Source organism: Bombyx mandarina, chromosome 22 (assembly GCF_030267445.1).
Source record: "Bombyx mandarina strain Sakado chromosome 22, ASM3026744v2".
Lineage (NCBI taxonomy): Eukaryota > Metazoa > Arthropoda > Insecta > Lepidoptera > Bombycidae > Bombyx > Bombyx mandarina.
The window spans coordinates 7,813,310-7,832,230 of record NC_143228.1 but is presented as its reverse complement, the minus strand read 5'-3'; the positions used below and the strand labels follow the sequence as shown (position 1 = coordinate 7,832,230).

Genomic DNA, 18,921 nt, shown 5'->3' with positions numbered 1-18,921 from the left:
ATGCTCGAGGAAAATATGTGTTTGCACACCTAATACCTACTAGCAAACGACTTTTACAGTCGCTCTACAATTCAACTGAGGATTAAACAATAAATGAGTGATGAACAAAATAAGCTCACGGTTAAGGCCAACTAATGGTTTGTAAAATAATAAATACTTGGCCACTGTCCTTCAACCACTAACCTGGCAGAGCCAAGACATTTGAAGAGATAAATGTAACTGTTATTAAGCTTCTAGTTCATGTTCCTTATTATAAAACATGCACAATTTTGAAAAATCTAATTGTGAAAATATGACAATATTTCAAAATATCTCTGTATGTATGCATAAACTTTCTGGAACTTTATTGTTTTACCACCGTGTTATGTGCGGAACCAAAAAAAAAATGACAGTTTAAATTATGTTACTCTATTTGTTATTTGTTTTGTCAACAATATTATGGCTCATTTGTTAGAAGAATACTTAAAAACATAATTAGTATTTCAAAAGGCCCTCAACCTAATGTTACTTATTTATTGATATCATTCACTATTACAGTTTCAAAAGAAATTTATTACGCCTTGTTATATGTATTTGTGATCGTTATCTATATGTTGCGACATCGTCCATACAATTTAATACTTCGTTCTATTGTTTGTCTTCAGGGAAAAGTGCTTTCATTATGTGTGAACGACTTTTTTATGGAGCTATTGCTCTTGACACTGAAGTCTTTTAAGCTTCACCAGGAGAGGTAAGCGAAGTCAAGGGCTCAGGCGGTAAAGCAGAGTTTTTAAAGGCCTAAAAGCTCAAAGCCTTCTTTCTGCTTCGCTATTGCATATACCAACATATCGAAATTGGGATCCGATAAGAAGATCCGGTGAGAAACTCGACGGACTGATGGTATGAGCTACGTCGTCGCCGCTACGAAAATCACTTCAGCAGATGGTAGTGTTAGAACTAGATACGTCCATTGGGACGTGCTTAAGGCGTCGCCGATGACTGGGCGAAGGGTGAAGTTAGTGGCCGTTACAAAACTGTTATCGTTCCGCATCGCGAAGATCTACATTGGTCACGTTTCACGGTGCTGGGACGGCTAAGGATGATATACCAAACTAAAATTAGTTTTATTCTTATTTCTATTTATAGTGTTCGAAATGTCGGAAATAATATAAAGACAATAAAAAACACTAAATTTTTTTTTTTTTTTTTTTTTTTTTTTTTTTTTTTTTTTTTTTTTTTTTTTTTTTTTTTTTTTTTTTTTAGCTTATCGTCGCGTCGATTTCTGTTTGCCACATTAGACATCTTCGTATATATATAGACAAGGAAGGGTAAAAAGTTTATGCTTTGCAAAATATGGCTTGCAGCTGTCGGCTATTGCCAATCCAAACATACACCTTAAACACCTTTTTTGTGCCTTAACAACTTGATCTTTCTGCGTTGAGTTTCCCCAGAAAATTATTCCATATCTAAGACAGGATTCAACTACACCACGATATGCAGTTAGTAAGGCGTCTGTGTTTAAAATTGAGGATAATTTAAAGAGTGCATAGGCCGAGGAGCTGACACGTTTACACAGTCCGTCTGTGTGAGATTTCCAATCTAATTTGTTGTCAATTTTTACACCTACAGGAAATCTACATTTTCTGTTTCATATATATGATTGTTATTATTATAAATGGTCAAATTTATATATTTATTTCTTTGATAAAATTGCATAAATTTTGTTTTTTCTAAATTAATTATTAAATTATTTTTATCAAGCCAAGATATTATTGAATGAAGAGTACTATTAATATCGTGTTCATATAAAATGTCATTTCTACACCTAATAGTTATGGTGCTGTCGTCTGCAAAAAGGGTCATAGGGTGGTCAATTGAATTTGGAAAATCATTAATGTAAATTATAAATAAGAGAGGCCCAAGTATGCTTCCTTGCGGAACACCGTATGTGATCTTACGTTTGTTAGACTTAAATTTAAGTTCTGTTTTTTTTACAAAATCTATGTTACTAATTTCAGTGTATTGTATTCGATCTTTTAAATAAGACTTAAATAGACTTTAAGTTGTTTTAAGTATATTATGTCTACGACTCGCGAAAACCAAAAATAAAATACTAGTAATCCCAAGACTTAGAGGGAAGCTTATGAGAGAGCAAGGGCCGCATGAGCGAAAATCACTTCCTAAGATAGGTCATGCTCGGACGTACGCAAGTTTTCTAAGATGTTTCTTATTATGATAGTTATGATAGTAATATGATAGTTTACTCCGCTTAAAGATAATGAAGTCTGCCGAGGATGAAAGTAGCGCGTTCACGGACTGCCTTTTTATATGAGGCTTGAAAATCATGGATTTATGTAGATGACTCCCAGATACATGATAATCCTGGACTAGGGTATAGACGCTTTCACCGTATAATGGTGTCACGCGAATTGCTTAAAAACAATGCGCTTATTTCATACTTTTAGCGGTAATCACTGTGGAGCCTGTCTGTGCTTCACTAGGAATCTTGAAAACGATTGGATTGATATTCTGCGAACTAACAACGTGTAACATCTTTTATTATTCCTTGGATTTAAAAGTTTACGCATAGCTGATGTGTATATTAATAATAATCTTGTCCTTATATTCTTGTTTAAAATTAAAATTATTTACTGTGATAGTGATATAAGTAAAAATTAAATAAGTTCACGACGGCGACAAGTTAAATAAACGACTCGAAAAAATGTTTAATGTTTTGTATTCTCAGGTTCATAGTCTGGCACCGAAGCCACTAAAGCTAATGGATATTTTGTTATTTTAACACGACATGAAACATACGGTTAGCGCCACCTCAAAACTTACTTCAAATTAATAATTTTGATACTTTTAAAACAAATTTAATGTAGTGTGTATGTCTATTTAATAATTTCATTTGATTCATTATAATTTAACTAGTATGTACTATATGAATGATTGTGAATCTACCTATGACTGATTAAGGTAACAAATAAATGACCCCTTGGAATTTACCTAGCCTTTTCCTTTTATTTTGTTATTGCATGTGTATGGGTTATTGTTTTATTTTTTTCTTAGGCGGTCTACTACATTAGCCGATTCGCTAATACATAGTTTTTTTTCTGACGCTCGTAAAAATGTCATTTAACTTACAGACTTCGTATAAGCGACATTGTTATGCATCAACCGTCAACGTTATAATGAGGTGAGGGACACTGGTGGTAGGACCTCTTGTGAGTTCGCACGGGTAGGTACCACCACCCCGCCTATTTCTGCCGTGAAGCAGTAATGCGTTTCGGTTTGAAGGGTGGGGTAGCCGTTGTAACTATACTGAGACCTTAGAACTTATATCTCAAGGTGGGTGGCGCATTTACATTATAGATGTCTATGGGCTCCAGTAACCACTTAACACCAGGTGGGCTGTGAGCTTCCACCCACCTGAGCAATAAATAAAAAAAAGGTGATGACGATGTACAAAATTTTCTATTTTAATATCCTCAATATATATTAAGAACATCTAATAATGATCATGCGGTATTCTGGATGCGTTTAGTCGATGATACAAACTATCAAAATTGATAAGACAGACTATGCCGAAAATATTGACGCAAGTCGTCTGTGTGTGGTCGTAGAGATCATGGTATAGAATATGCATTTTCTTGTGCCTTAAACTATTTCTATGCCCAATTAAAGTCTTCAAGTTCGCGGCCCAGTAAATAAGCTTATCGAAGTTAATGTTAATCTTTTTTACAAAAGCGGGAAAGCGAAATTTAAATATAAGGGTGTAATTTTTTTTCCTACTTCTTCAAGGAGGACTCCAAAGAGGTAGCGTCATAAACATGTACCTACTCCAAATTTATAACTGTGCTGAAGATAATAATCCTCCAAATCTGATAATGAGTGGTCACCTTCGTAGAAAATCACCAAAGCCAGACATAATCTTTTGTATACTCTACCAAGTCAAATATCTATAAATGTAACCGGCACTTAAAAAAATGTTTTTATTTTTTATCATTTAAAGATTTTAAAGTTTTTTGTATTTTCAATTTTCATTTCATTTTCCTTTTTTTAGTCTATTGTTAACTTATTTAACACAATTAGTTTTGGGGCGAGTTGACTTGCTCACTCGCCACAGTTTCAAAATATCTTCTATATTATGTATAGTCTTTATGATGTCCTTACATGATATTTCACGCTAAAATTTAATCGAACAGCAATACGTTTCAATTCAACCCATAATAAATGATTTGCTTGCCATTATTATCTCAGATAAAATCATTGCTACTACCATGCCTACAACTACCATGCCTAAGATTATTAACTTTGAACCCTATCTTAATAAAGTTAAGTTCTATGGCACATACTCCAAAACAGATGTTATGCAAACAGAAACATTAGACGGAGCAATGACAACCGCCAAAGTGTAGTAATACGATAAGGTTATTTTAACTATATTTTTCCATCTGTTTTCGTACCCAAACCTAACCGGTAAAGTAAATAAAAAACAAAATTCTTTACATCATTATTTTTAATAACCTAAAACCATCCTTCCCAAATTCAGATTTAGAACAAAGCAAGTAAATAAATTATATAGGATTGTGTTTATCGCAAATCATTTACGACAAAATATTAATCTTTTTTCCGGAGCTTGGCGCTCGATACCTCAATAGATTGAAGCCAATGCTTAATTTCTTCTGGACATTCAGGTTTCTGATCAGCTCCTGGAATACCCTTGAATAGTGCAGCTGCGTCCACATTAAGGAGGTTTTGTCGTGACAACACAATGGCTCTCACGAAACCATCATTCAGAGTTATAAACTTTTGCTCGATGAAAAGAGTTTTGTCCTCCCAGTAAACCAGCTGTAAAATTAAAGTTTCACTTATTACGCAATTATTGCTATTTCTTTTGAATTCTTCAAACTTAAACGTTACTTACTTTAATCACTCTATGTTTAATTAAACCAACTTTTCAATGAATAATCTTAATTAGACATGTACATTCTTAATTAGGGAAACGAATTTGCAATGGTTGCGTCGAAACTAACACCCAAAATCCAATTAAGCCACCGTGTAATGTTTTTAAATCACTTAATGCATTAATTTATGTTTTTTTTTTCTAGACTAGGGATATTTCAAACTGCAGATCGTCACCTGCTTTCCTGTTTTAAATAATTGTGTGGTGTCTCTTGTTTTAGTGTAAAATGCGCTTATGTTTATATGCGCATCAGGACTTAATACTTCTATATGGTAAACTTTCGGCCTATACTTAGGTGCTCCTTTTTTCTACTCACCTTAGTTTCAACTTTGTATGGGCTGAAAATTGGTATAGTTCTTCGATAACGGATACTCGATGCTCCTTGTAGAGCGTGACCGTCCACAGCTTTTATATTTGTATAGATACCAGTCCGATCGTAGAAATGGAATCTCGCAAAATCTAATTCCCTCACATATCTGGCATTATTCATGTGCCTCAAGAAAATGTCAACGTCTTGAGTAGTGCAAAAGCCTGTTTAAAAAATCATTACAATAATTGAGTGCTGAATTAAATTAAAATATTCATATTTCAAATTTTAGATATATTTTTAGTTAATATTAGGTTTTAGATAGTCGAAGCAAAAAAAATAATGAAGCTACTTCAGTTAATTAAGACTCTAATTACAAAATCACATTCATCAATTCACCTGTTGCTAATGTCTTTTAGTGACGATGACTACTTACCAAGCCGCTGGACCGCAAGCTTCGTTTACTTATAACGGTAGAAAATAAAATAAAATAAACTTACCGTAAATTGTAGTAGAATCATTGATTCCACATTTCTTATGAAATAATCTTCCAATACCTATAGTGAATGCAACCCTCAAAAAATAATTTACATCCCAGAATATGTATGCTAGGGCCACAATCGTCACTACTATACAATACATTATATTCCGAAATCAAACCTTTAAAACAATTGAAGCGGTGGATTGAATTATAAAACGTTCTACTCAACGAAACCACGAAAACACACTAAAATTGTACAGCAGTGCTATAGGTACGTAGTAATAATGATAGAATGTATCTTCCTTCTTTTTTTAAACATTGGTTTATGACAGAGATAACAAATGAAAATGTTCATCAACTACTAACGCTTAGTGAGTTTCACTGTACCGGTTTATAGGTATCTGACGTGAACTGACATTCAACAACGTTACATAAAGTCATTGACCAGCACGAAGTTGGCGCTAAATACGAATGAAATTTATTATAATTTTTTTAGCAAATTTTTCATCACTATTTACACTTATACGTTATTCGTGAATTAAAATCTACCTATATTATAGCATAACTAAAACTAGGGAATTGTGTAGACGAACTTCGGCAACCTGGTTTTAAATGATTACCGGATCCAATATCACAAAATACATGCCACAACCCGCCTTGGGCTGTGAGGTAGGAATATCAATTGACATGACTGCTGTTCCAACCATTAAACCGACAGACTGATAGAAGGAAATAAAAATAAAATCTTAAGTTTACAAATACATAGATATACTTCTTACTGGTGGTAGGACCTCTTGTGAGTCCGCACGGGTAGGTACCACCGCCCCGCCTATTTCTGCCGTGAAGCAGTAATGCGTTTCGGTTTGAAGGGTGGGGCAGCCGTTGTGACTATACTGAGACCTTAGAACTATATCTCAAGGTGTGTGGCGCATTTACGTTGTAGATGTCTATGGGCTCCAGTAACCACTTAACATCAGGTGGGCTGTGAGCTCGTCCACACAGCTAAGCAATAAAAAAAAAAAAAAAAAAAAGATATGGCTTCAAAATAAAGATTCATATTTCATAAATGCATTGCATGCTACTCAGATATTTATAATGTAACTGAAAGGATAGTAATTCCTACAGAAAATTAGATCATCAATATATAGTTTTAAGGTAAGATCCGAAATCGCATGAAAGGTTCTCGGAAAAACATTAATTCTATTGATCCAGTTGGACCATTGATTTGAATCCTGATACTTGAGACAGATTTGGAGTCAAGATTTCTGAGTTTCCCTTTTTACGGCTTCTCTAAATAATTTTTTAATTAAAATTAAACTAATTACTTTAATTAATAGTAGAAGAAACATCGAAAACGTATTACGATTTTATTAAATACCTATTAATAACTTACTTGATTTCGAATTTTTTAATTGATATTTCATCTAACGATTAGGAGTGATTTAAAAAAGTATCCATTTTCGTATCACAGATTTTTATTGTTATTCACATTACTTAACGCTTCTAAGCTTAGCACTAGATATTTCCATACTTTTGAACCAATCCTTTAAATATTCACTGCATACAGGCCTTACCTCGGAGCCTGGCAAACCTTCGAGTAGACTTGAAGCTGATTGTGCATTTTCTCCTATCACGTGCTGTCGAGAAACTATGAAAGACCGGACCCTAGCATCGCACAAAGTGATCACTTTGTGCTCTAGGAATAAGGACCGATCATCCCAATAAACAAGCTGTAAAATGTAATGCATCATTATTTTAAGACATAGATAAGAAAATCATCGATATACAGTACGAGTACTGTTTAATTGAATTTTTTTTATTTTTTTATTGCTTAGATGGGTGGACGAGCCCACAGCCCACCTGGTGTTAAGTGGTTACTGGAGCCCATAGACATCTACAACGTAAATGCGCCACCCACCTCGAAATATAAGTTCTAAGGTCTCAAGTATAGTTACAACGGCTGCCCCACCCTTCAAACCGAAACGCATTACTGCTTCACGGCTGAAATAGGCAGGGTGGTGGTACCTACCCGTGCGGACTCACAAGAGGTCCTACTACCAGTGAATATATCCGTTCTTTAGATAATAATATTTAGAATCGAGTTTCAACGAAAGCTCGGGCATGTTAAGACTTTAATATTGCTGCCTTCCTTAATCTTTACCTGTCTTGAAGAAAGTATTCAGCAGTAAGGCAGGTTGATTGAGTTCCATTGCTAAATCATGAGCAACAGAGACCCAATTGTGTGAAGACAATTTCAAAAACTTGAGGTTGAACATTGTTATAAGAAAATGAGGTCGAAACATCAGTTGCATGAATAACGGCAAACTCACACTTCAATAAAGAACGTATGTTCAAATGCGACATCGAAATCAACTTGAACTAAAACAATCTCCCATTTTGTGAGGTTGTGATTGACCATTTTGTTCCAACTCGTAGTAGTAGATGTAGTAGCTATTTGTTTAGGAACTTTATTTATCAAATACAGTCTAGTTCTTTTACATATGTTTTCACGAAATCAATCATTCGCGGACATCATTATCAATATCATCGTCAAAGGCATTACAGCCGCGGGTAAGCCTTATAAATAGTCCAGTAAATCTCGCTGGTCCGATTTATTCCTGACTTATCTACCTTAGAACCCCCATAAACGCGCACATAGTAATTAAAATGCTTTTTCTTAAATTATCTTCTATCTATCTTGCTATATTATCTATTCTAAATTATAATCATGTCTTGTTTTAGTATTAAGCCACATAAATCTAAACAGTAAGAAGTCTGAAGTTGTCGTGGCAGGATAAGACGTCCGGTGCATTCGTATATTGCGTTGCACCTTTTTTAGAATCCCGCCGGCAGGTACCAATTTTTCCAATGAAATACGTACTTAACAAATGTTCACGATTGACTTCCACGGTGAAGGACTAAAATCGTGTAATAAATAACAAAACCGCAAAATTATAATTTTCAAAATTACTGGTGGTAAGACGTCTTGCGAGTCCGCACGGGTAAGTACCACCACCCTCTTATTTCTGCCGTGAAACAGTAATGCGTTTCGGTTTGAAGGGCGCGGCAGCCGTAGTCAAAAGTGAGACCTTAGAACTCATGTCTCAAGGTGGGTGGCGGCACTGGCGGCATTTGCGTTGTAGATGTCTCTGGTCTCCGGTAACCACTTAACATCAGGTGAGCCGTCCCACCGACCCAAATAAGCAAAAAAAATCATTATTTGAATTTCTGTTCATCAAACATTTGTTGTATATTGTTGAGTTTCTGTGTTAGAATATTATGTGGTCGAAACACAATAAGCTACTTTAACCACTGCTTAAGAGTAAAACTTGAATAGTTAATATAATTACCTCGGTTTCAATTTTGTATCTCCAAAACAATGGTACCGGCTCGGAGGTAACCGTTAGAGTACAACCTTGTAATGAAGTAACCTTCAATTCCTTGCTTCTTTGATAAATTCCAGTTCTATCATAAAAATTATATCGAGCAAAATCTAGCTGCCTTATTAACCTTGCTAGCCTAATCGAGTTAAAAGTAATGTCACAATCCCTAAAACTGCACATGCCTAAAAATAACAAAGAATACATACTCGTATAATTCGTTAAATCTGGTTATTTTTATTTATGTTTTAATGAAATGTAATAACACCTTTTCATTCTCTCAGAAACTTATTAGTTATTACGCAAAACTTTAAATGAAACAATACCATTTAAATACTCCTGTTCTTACAATAAAAAAAAATAATAAATCTTAAATAAAGTATATATATTTGTATAATGTATTATAATATAAAGTAAATATATGTGTGTATGTTATATATATGTGTGTGAGTGTGTGTATTTGTATGTTTTGTATCTTGTTATATGTATATATTATTATATGTAATGTTTACTGTATGCACTAGGTTTGTGTTCCTAATTCTTCTTTCCTTTTGCGGGCCTACTGGAAGAGATTTCAGCATGAAATAAGTAGTGCCCTTGTACTCTGTATCCTTATTGACGTGTCTTTTCTAACAGCTGTGTGTACAAAATATATTAAATAAATAAAAAATAAAAAATAAAAATTGGACTCACCATATACTGTGGTAACTTCGTTCAAAGTACACTTTCCTTTGCATATTCTTCCACTCCAAACACCGAATAAAGTTTTAATAAAATAATTAAAATCAAAAAATGCATTTAAAATAACAAATAGAGTCACAACGTAAATGTACATCTTCAGATTACACTTTAGTTCTTCACTTCGTTTAGATTCTTTTCAAATAATTTTCGTTTTCACTCACTTCACGAAACTCAATAGTCCACAAGAACTTCAATTGTATGGTAATAAGAATGATTTAAAACACAAATGACCTTTTAAGCCACCTAACACGATATCAAGTTTTTACTTCAATCAAAAATAATGATGGCCGTACGATGGTTGCTTAAAAATACTTTATAGCAAATAAATTGAATACTTTCTAAAAAGTCTAAAATTGTGTTATAAATATTATAGCATGATTACACTGGCCTAAAATAGCACAAAGCAATATCTTCCTGCGAGTGTCGTAAAAAACGACTGAGGAATTCAAAGGAGAATGGTTTTTTTTCCTGTCTATGCTTATAGCCTTGAGATGCTATATCAGCGTTACCCTAGCGTGTGGGTGAGTTCTCGGGGCTCAAACCAGGAGATGTTGCTAACACTGGCCCTAGCAAGAGCAGTGCTTCGCAGAATCTACCACCGGATCGGAAACGCGACCCACTGAGAAGATCCGGCGAGAAACTCAGTGGGCTGTGTCTATGGGTTAGTTTACTCGACAAACACGTCACTTGCGGTGACCGGTGCCTGAGGTACCTAAAAGCACCGTTAGTGGATCAGGAGGATCCGAAATGACGTGTAGTAGAGTTCTCTGAGCATTATACCACTACTTAGTATTTATCTACTGGAGATAGGGCGTAAGCCCGCCTGGATATGCATCAAATCTACAATATCTGCCTGTAGTCCGGTGTTCCGGATTTAAGGGTGGACCAGCCGTAATACATTACAATGACTTCGGCCGCATATCTCATGATAAGACTGCATTCGGGTGGTGATGTTTTATGGGCTCTAGTTACCATTTTACACCAGGATGGCGGTAAACTCGATTACTCAACTACATCCAACCTAAAGTTTATTGATCGATAAAGTAACACATTCAGACTGGCTACACCAGTAAGGCTAAAGGTTAAGTTATGTCGATTGGAATTAGGACTAGAATAAGTGTTTAAATTAAAATCACCATGTTTAGGAATTAAGAGATGTCAAATGACCTTATTAGGTTTTCAGTGATGTTTTGTACTTGATCTTTTGTCTTGAACCAGAAACTCGTTAACTAATTTGCGGAAGAAATAGACTGGACCAAGCCAAATTGTTTTCTGAAAACTTTTTTTAATAGTGGCGAATCAGGTGATGGAATGCTCGATATTTATTGGTGTTCCCTGAGGTTGTCAGTGACAGATCCCAGACTATTATATTTCGATTTTACCGAGATAACAAATTTTCTAGATTTAAAATAACAGGATGTCCAGTAAATGAAGTAATTTAATAACAATCACTGACATAAAAAGCATTGAAATAAAGTAAATAATGATGACTTCGATAAATTAATTATTAGTATTAGTTGCTATGAGTTCGTGCGGTAGCCTATTTCATTTAATGATGATTATTGCACTGTCGGCAATCAGGCGCACAAGGGTTGCAGGACGCTGGTGGGGCGTGTTGATGCTGCAGCGGTAGGAGCAGCGGAGTCGACAAAGTTGGTAAAGCTGGTAGTGGAACCAACCACTCTGAACCGTAAACCCGTCCCATCACTAAAGCTGGGAGAAGTGGGGCACGCCTACTGACCGGCCTGAAGGCTGACCATCGGGACTCTGGATCTTCAGAACTTGACACAGAAGCTTCGAATCCTAATCCTGTAGTACTCTCCGGAATTTTATCTCGACCCTGTTCAACAATGTGTTATTATTAATTAATCTTAAGCAAGCAATGAATGAAATGTAATCAAATCTTAGCTGTATATATTTTTTTATTTTTGATGTTAATGCACTGTCGATTGCACCTATAATTGAGGTGACATCTGCCATGAACTTTTGTCAATTTGTCAATGTTTTGTATTGATGATCACTTTGTTGGTGCAACTTAATTAATAAATAAATAAATAAATACACTTTTATTAGCTTCAGACGTATGTATGTTTGTAACGGAATGTTTGAACTTGATTTTGATCCCCTTCAAAACGTCGGATTAACTCGAAGTCTGGTATACTAATGAAGGAACGATGACAATTAAATGTTAAAAAAAAATTGAACAAAAATTGAAAAAATTGAAATTCAACTAAAAAATTAAAAATAAATAATAGTTAAAAAAAAACTAACAAAATACGCTTTTATAATATTTTAGTTCGTTTTTCTAATGTACCTACGTCTTTATTGCCATGGCAAAAAAATTAATAGCATATTTTTTACTGTTAAAACATTAGACAATCAATAACAATCCTCTCACCATTTTCTGAAGAAAGTAATAACTACTAACATGTGTTGCGTTAAAATGTTCAACAGCACGTAGCAGATCGTGGTTGCAGCGGCGTAAAACTAGCTCCAACACCGAACGCTTCTTCCCGGGAAACAGTTTGCGTAACATTTCCAGGCCCGCTGTGCTCACGGCGCCTTCAACTTCAACTGTAGACTCATCTTGTCCTGACCTACATCCATTTCTTCATTAAAAATTAGACTGTCAAATATTTTGTGACGTCATATGTGTGTACTATAAAGTTCACATTTTTTTATTTTTTTTTATTGCTTAGATGGGTAGGCGAGCTCACAGCCCACCTGGTGTTAAGTGGTTACTGGAGCCCATAAACATCTACAACGTAAATGCGCCACCCACCTTGAGATATAAGTTCAGTATAGTTACAACGGTTACCCCATCCTTCAAACCGAAACGCATTACTGCTTCACGGCAGAAATAGGCGGGGTGGTGGTACCTACCCATGCGGACTCACAAGAGGTCCTACCACCAGTAAGGTCACATGCATCCTACATGAACCTCACATGTATTTTTTTTTTTTTTATTGCTTAGTTGGGTGGACGAGCTCACAGCCCACCTGGTGTTAAGTGGTAACTGGAGCCCATAGACATCCACAACGTAAATGCGCCACCCACCTTGAGATACAAGTTCTAAGGTCTCATTTATAGTAACGACGGCTGCCCCACCCTTCAAACCGAAACGCATTACTGCTTCACGGCAGAAATAGGCAGGGTGGTGGTACCCACCCGCGCGGACTCACAAGAGGTCCTACCACCAGTAATTACGCAAACTATAATTTTGCGGGTTTGATTTTTATTACACGATGTTATTCCTTCACCGTGGAAGTCAATCGTGAACATTTGTTGAGTACGTATTTCATTTGAAAAATTGGTACCCGCCTGCGGGATTCGAACACCGGTGCATCGCTTCAACACGAATGCACCGGACGTCTTATCCGTTAGGCCACGACGACCACTAATATAGGTACAATCTATTTATAATTTAAATGCGTGAACCGTACCGTAATTGGGAAACCCCTGAGGAATTTCCTGCTGAATCGGGTGAAACATTGCAGCAGTCTGGAAGAGAATCGCTGGTTTCGCTGTCTATATGAATCGGCTGGAAAGGAACATATAAATTATGTTCTATAATTTATGTTCTGTAATCGGTAATTATCATCAACTTGCCTAAGCAAAGTGTCCCATAAGAATTAAATACAACTTTTAATTTAAATACCTAGTAAATATTCCATTTTGAAAAAGGTGTTTAATTTTTTTGCTTATAGTATTTATTGGCTTGATTTCCTCGGTGATGACCAAAATCCAATGGGATACATACATTGGTTAATTATTTGCTATAAAAACGATAAAAAAAGAAAAGCTGTATTAAAACTTAAGTGTATGCCGACATCATCTTAATAACACACGGGTACCGCTAAATTATTACCGATTACTTAAGATTCCGATATTATTAATGTAATAAAACCTACCTGGTTTTATTACATTCTTATTCATTATCTTAAATTGACATTAGTGGTTTTTTCATAGTGATTAGTAGTAGTAGTAGTAGTTATATATGTATGTATATATATAGTTGTAGTATAGTATATTGTATAATATACTAACGATTTGATCATCGGCAGCTGAATCTGGTTCCGGACCAGGACTAGGGCTGGGGTCAGTCACTCTCATCCCATAGATGCGGCCTGGAGGCAAGCTTTCTAGAGGAGTACCGGTCTCAACTGAGGCCAAGTGTAGGGCTATTTTATCTTCGGCAGCCTGTTGTCTCTTTAATGCCACCTGTTTGCAAAATTTACTAACATCAGGTATTTTATTCTATATACTCGTAAAAGCCAATAACGAATATTTCTATATTTAAGTTTTTACAATGGCAACTTCTGAAATGATAACTTATTATGAAATAAAAAATAGTATAAATTATGTAATAATTTTATCCATTTCATTTTATCACCAGACTTAATTAAAATATCAAATATTACGGACTAATCGAATTCAAAAACAAAGTGACAAATGTCGTATTATTTGTTTTACGTGCCGTGCAATGTACCTACATAAATGTAATAAAATACACCCGCATTAGTGACAAACCAATTTATCGGAAAATCAATGACAAACACACAGCATTTGTGTTTGTAGTAAGCGACCACCCCAGGGAATTACAGTAGCCAGCGTCGAAGGCGGGCGGCGTCGTACCGGCGCGTTTAGCCCTGAGCCGGTCGCAGTTTCATTGGAAACGTAAACAAAACTCAATCTCAGACCAAATCTAATGAAACCGTACGTCCCTGGAATACTGATCAAATTTATCATATTTAGGTGCCGTTAATTGAAACAAAACTGATCTTTTTGCCACGATAAACTAACTCTTAGATCACGTTTGGCCTACCTCTAGGTAAAATTATAACAAATCATACAATTTATTTGTTACACCATTTTATTTATTCAAATTTACTATTTCACGGGTAATCGAGATAGAAACGACTAGAAATTAACAAAGACGTTGTCACCTTAAATGACGTTTTTAATCATCATTTTATTACATCCCTTATTATTAAAAAATTGAAAATGACAAAGTAAGGTATGCAAGTGATCAATGCGACATCGAGAACGATGCATTACCGTGTAAACCGATCGATGGTTCATCCGGCGTCTATAGTAAACACTGCCACTTGTTTAAATAAACTGAGACGCTGCATTAGCTGTTCTCGATTTCACCACATTAAAACACATTAACGCTTCTAAATTGCTTTTTATTTTTAGAAACTAAAAGTTTTGGATATGAGCTATAATAAGTTGATACAATGATGATAAAAAGACAGAGAATCGTGACTTCTTTTTGATAAAATTTTTCTTGGCTTGTAGGAATGACCTAGCAGCGGTGTATACTTCTGTAACCAATATTATGCGATCGATCTGGCCAGATGATGAATAGGGTTACATAGCCATGAATGGCCACTAGCAAGCCCATCAAGAATTTATTAATTAGTTTTGTCTGGACAAGTCTTAAATTCAGCAAAAGCTTTAGTTCTTTTTGAATTTGTGATTTTTTTCTTTACTATTGTAAAAAACACAAATGTCCAACTCAACCCGATCCAGTTAAATTCTTCAAACTTAAAGTGAACTCAAAAAAATACTATTACTGTGTTATATCACCTAATTATTAATAAAAGATACAGTAGTAGGTATACTATACTTATTTAACACAAAATCCAGTAGTATAACATAAACCCTGAGATAAATATCCCAAGACCAATCAAGTTCTCATTGATAATCGTTAAATACAGGAAGCAACTAAAATAAAGTACACATTCGTTAAAAGTATGCTATTTTTTATAATGAAGAGGAATAAAACTAAAAAGCTTTAAATATATCATATTTTTGAAGGAGTTTCCAACATATCAATAGGGTTCCGTGTCCGTGGAAGACTGTCACCATAGATGCCCACCTTAAATAGGATGTCCTTTCAGAACCCCTGATTTAAATAATTCGGCTTATCGCGTTAACTCCCTTGCTTTTCAAGGTGACAGCTTATTAATTACTCAGCTTCTAGTGTACCTTGAACTGAGAGTACTTTGCCTATTAATCAAAGAGTGGCAGCAAAGCGGATTTTGAGTGCGGAACATCTCAGAAGGAAATCACACTGGCCATCAATTTTTCTTGCAACATGGTTCAATAGAGACGATCGAAGCTTTGTCTGAAGTGGAGAACTGTTTTAGGGGCGTCTCTGATGAGGTGAATTGTATTTATTTGAATTTAGTCCTCTGAAGATCCTTCCGCCATGGCCCCCAAATCCTACAATAAGCCTATAACCGAGAATATTCGGATTCATGAAGTTGATATCATCGTTCAATATCGAAAATAAGGTAAAATATTGCAAGTAAAAATAAGTTGGTTTCTGAAGTATTATGAGTTTTCAACAGTACGAAGGGAAGTAGTACTTGACGCCTCGACTTAATCTTTACAAAGTACAGGTCTGGCCTCGCGTAGAATACTACTCCTCTCTCTGGCCTCGGCTTTAAAATACTAACCAACTACTTCATTAGACTCCATACAGAAGTGAGACGCTCGAATTCGAAAATGACAATGACATTCTCAAAGCCGTTTGAAAATTCTGGGTCTGTGGAGGAACTCTGGTTTTTTCTATATAACGTAAGTATATATACTGCAGCATATACGTTATTTATATAGAAAGCCGGCTGCAGCTTCCGCAGGGAGTGCTTTAATGAATTGTTTAATGTTATGGGAATACATATCATATCATCACGTCACGTAATGTCACTTCATCTAAATTTAACTTTTTTTTTATTGCCTTTGTTGGCAGACGAGCATACGGCCCACCTGATGGTGAGTGGTTACCGTCGCCCATGGACTTCAGCAATGCCAGGGGCAGAGCCAAGTCGCTGCCTACCGCTTAATACTCTCCACAAACCTCGTTTGAAGAACATTTGAAGGACATGTCATAGCGCTCGGGAAACACCGTGGAGGGGAGCTCATTCCATAGCCGGATAGTGGCAAAAAAGATCTCTGGAAACGCACTGTGGATGACCGCAGTGGCTCTAGGTAGTATGGATGAACTCTACTCCGGTGGCGGGCGGTGCGATGGTAAAAACGAGACGTTGGTATCATCTCGAACAATTCCTCAGAGCACTCCCCATGGAACATGCGGTACAAAATACAGAGAGAACCGAAGTCCCTCCGCAGACCCAGAGGCTCCAAACGATCCGTGAGAATGGCATTATCGACAATCCGAACGGCTCTCTTCTGTATGGAGTCAAATGGAAGTAGCTGGTATTTGGGAGCCCCGGCCCAGAGATGGGAGCAGTATTCTCCACGCGAGGCCGGACTTGTGCTTTATAGAGCAAAAGTCTTTGTCCAGGCGTGAAGTACCGCTTCGCTCTGTTGAGGACTCCCAGCATTTTGGACGCCAACTTGGCTTTGCCTTCCAAATGACTCCGAAATTGGACATCGCTCGAAATGTCGACCCCAAGTATCCCGATACTATTGCACTATTCGCCATTAAACTCATACTACCTAAAATTGCTTTCTTCCTCAGTTAATTTCTAGATATATCTTTTGGCACCATCCCTTTTAGGAATAAAATTAAGGTACCTGCTTACAGGACTTAAGCCCAGTTATAGTCGCACCGCTTGACGAGTAGGTATAGGCACACCGGTCGGCTTATCCTTTATCCACGATGATCTCTTACCTTGGACGAATCAAGGGGTTTATTTGTACAAGAACAAGGACATTCACTAGTAAATCACCATCAGTAAAATATAACACCAGACGTAATATATAAAGTAGGTATGTCGCTTGGTTGTGTGTTGGTTTTCAAAATAGGTCTAATGCGTTTATTATAAAGAACTCTTATGAATTCTTCGAGATGATTCCGTGCTCTCTTATGTTATTGCTCTGCTCACCACAGAAGCTTAATAAGTTAGAATCATTCACAGTGCAGTTCAAAGCATAATTTACGCTTCACATTATCAATCTCTGGGACTGGAACTACTCTCAAAGACATTTTCCCGAGCGCTATGTATCCTTCTTCAATCGAACCTTAAAAAGAGTTATCTTCATTCGGCAGCGGCTTGGGTGTTCTTTGCTAATATCCACGATCGACCTCGATTAACCTCGTGCGCTTTCGATAGTAATCGAAATAATAAACGTATTTAAAAAATTGGGCAGCTAATTCGTTTCAAGTCATACTATTTTCCAATATAGGTATACGAATTCCCTTAAGACAATGAATTGACACACAATTTTGAAGAGTTTGTTCTATTTGGATATATTCCAGATAGGTTATTCAATGCTTTCCTCGGGTAAATCACTTTTAATGTACCAAAGAGCGCTTTTATTTGCTATTATTCGTAAAAAAAATATGTGTTATGTGTTGGGATCATACTGTAAATTAATAAATAAGTAGACGCAGACGTAGTAAACGTAATTAATAATAATATCACACAAGCTAAACTCTTAACGTATGGAGCGATGTTAGAAAATTAAATTATAGTTTATATAAACAAGAGGGGAGCTCCTAAGAGATAAGAGAGGTAAAAAAGATTCATAAAATATCACAGATGGTAAGTCAAACTATCTAAACACTTTGATACATATTTTTATCTTATAAAATTCATACCTGTGCAGCCATGATTCGTTGCCTTTCCTTAATTAGCCCACATTTAGGACATTGACAGTGACGGTAGGCACATGCTTTTTTGTGACCCCGTAAGCTTGAAATAAGCCCGTGATTGCGACAGCGTGCACATTTTGGCACCCGAGCTCTACCACTGTTGTTCAACATAATTCGCAATAAAAGAAATATTCGTTTTCACTCAACAATTTAACTTGAAACTTGAAAAAAAAATTGTTACTAACGTCCAACGAAACACTTTTTTGGTCCCTAATTATTTGATGATAATTTAATTAAAAAGATTTTTTAATTTACACTAATTTTGTTTATCAATATTTGTATTAAATTTGTCAAAACACTCGAGAGTATACGTTCCGCCCACGCAGCACTCTTCAACCTGACGTTTATCGTTATGAACTCGAGATTTTCAGAAAACGATAGACAGAAAATAAGATAGTAGGCGTAACAAAATTAGCTTGTATCTCTAGATCACAG

At 35.9% G+C, this 18,921-nt stretch overlaps 3 protein-coding genes across 4 annotated transcripts; all 3 read right to left on the bottom strand.

The window, feature by feature from the left end:
- Positions 1-4,483: 4,483 nt before the first annotated feature.
- On the bottom strand, positions 4,484-6,017 carry LOC114250861 (protein THEM6-like). Its single transcript, XM_089736752.1, has 3 exons — positions 5,756-6,017; positions 5,265-5,479; positions 4,484-4,833 (listed from the first exon to the last, which is right to left on the bottom strand). Exons 1-3 carry the CDS (start codon positions 5,895-5,897, stop codon positions 4,603-4,605), a joined length of 588 nt encoding a protein of 195 aa, XP_089592878.1. The 5' UTR covers positions 5,898-6,017; the 3' UTR covers positions 4,484-4,602.
- A 1,209-nt stretch (positions 6,018-7,226) lies between these two features.
- On the bottom strand, positions 7,227-10,018 carry LOC114250862 (protein THEM6-like). Its single transcript, XM_028184916.2, has 3 exons — positions 9,810-10,018; positions 9,087-9,301; positions 7,227-7,466 (listed from the first exon to the last, which is right to left on the bottom strand). The coding sequence occupies exons 1-3, from the start codon at positions 9,949-9,951 to the stop codon at positions 7,227-7,229; spliced, it is 597 nt and encodes a 198-aa protein (XP_028040717.2). The 5' UTR covers positions 9,952-10,018.
- Positions 10,019-11,279: 1,261 nt separating this feature from the next.
- On the bottom strand, positions 11,280-18,921 carry dmrt93B (doublesex-Mab related 93B). Of its 2 annotated transcripts, none has more exons than XM_089736697.1 (5): positions 18,433-18,921; positions 13,905-14,078; positions 13,301-13,398; positions 12,256-12,454; positions 11,280-11,697 (listed from the first exon to the last, which is right to left on the bottom strand). In XM_089736697.1, exons 1-5 carry the CDS (start codon positions 18,595-18,597, stop codon positions 11,407-11,409), a joined length of 927 nt encoding a protein of 308 aa, XP_089592823.1. In that variant the 5' UTR covers positions 18,598-18,921; the 3' UTR covers positions 11,280-11,406. The 2 variants fall into 2 exon arrangements, with proteins under 2 accessions (XP_089592823.1, XP_089592824.1); XM_089736698.1 differs by having other exon boundaries at positions 12,286-12,454; positions 18,433-18,916.

Excerpts from the sequence above, each read along its gene's own strand:
- LOC114250861 (XM_089736752.1), bottom strand. The coding sequence starts at position 5,897 with ATGTATTGTATAGTAGTGACGATTGTGGCCCTAGCATACATATTCTGG. Across the intron at positions 5,480-5,755 it reads TGATTCTACTACAATTTACG|GCTTTTGCACTACTCAAGAC; the intron begins GTAAGTTTATTT and ends TTTTTTAAACAG. Across the intron at positions 4,834-5,264 it reads CATACAAAGTTGAAACTAAG|CTGGTTTACTGGGAGGACAA; the intron begins GTGAGTAGAAAA and ends TTAATTTTACAG.
- LOC114250862 (XM_028184916.2), bottom strand. The coding sequence starts at position 9,951 with ATGTACATTTACGTTGTGACTCTATTTGTTATTTTAAATGCATTTTTT. Across the intron at positions 9,302-9,809 it reads CGAAGTTACCACAGTATATG|GCATGTGCAGTTTTAGGGAT; the intron begins GTGAGTCCAATT and ends TGTTATTTTTAG. Across the intron at positions 7,467-9,086 it reads GATACAAAATTGAAACCGAG|CTTGTTTATTGGGATGATCG; the intron begins GTAATTATATTA and ends TACATTTTACAG.
- dmrt93B (XM_089736697.1), bottom strand. The coding sequence starts at position 18,597 with ATGTTGAACAACAGTGGTAGAGCTCGGGTGCCAAAATGTGCACGCTGT. Across the intron at positions 14,079-18,432 it reads AACGAATCATGGCTGCACAG|GTGGCATTAAAGAGACAACA; the intron begins GTATGAATTTTA and ends TTTTGCAAACAG. Across the intron at positions 13,399-13,904 it reads CAGCTGCCGATGATCAAATC|CCGATTCATATAGACAGCGA; the intron begins GTTAGTATATTA and ends GTTCCTTTCCAG.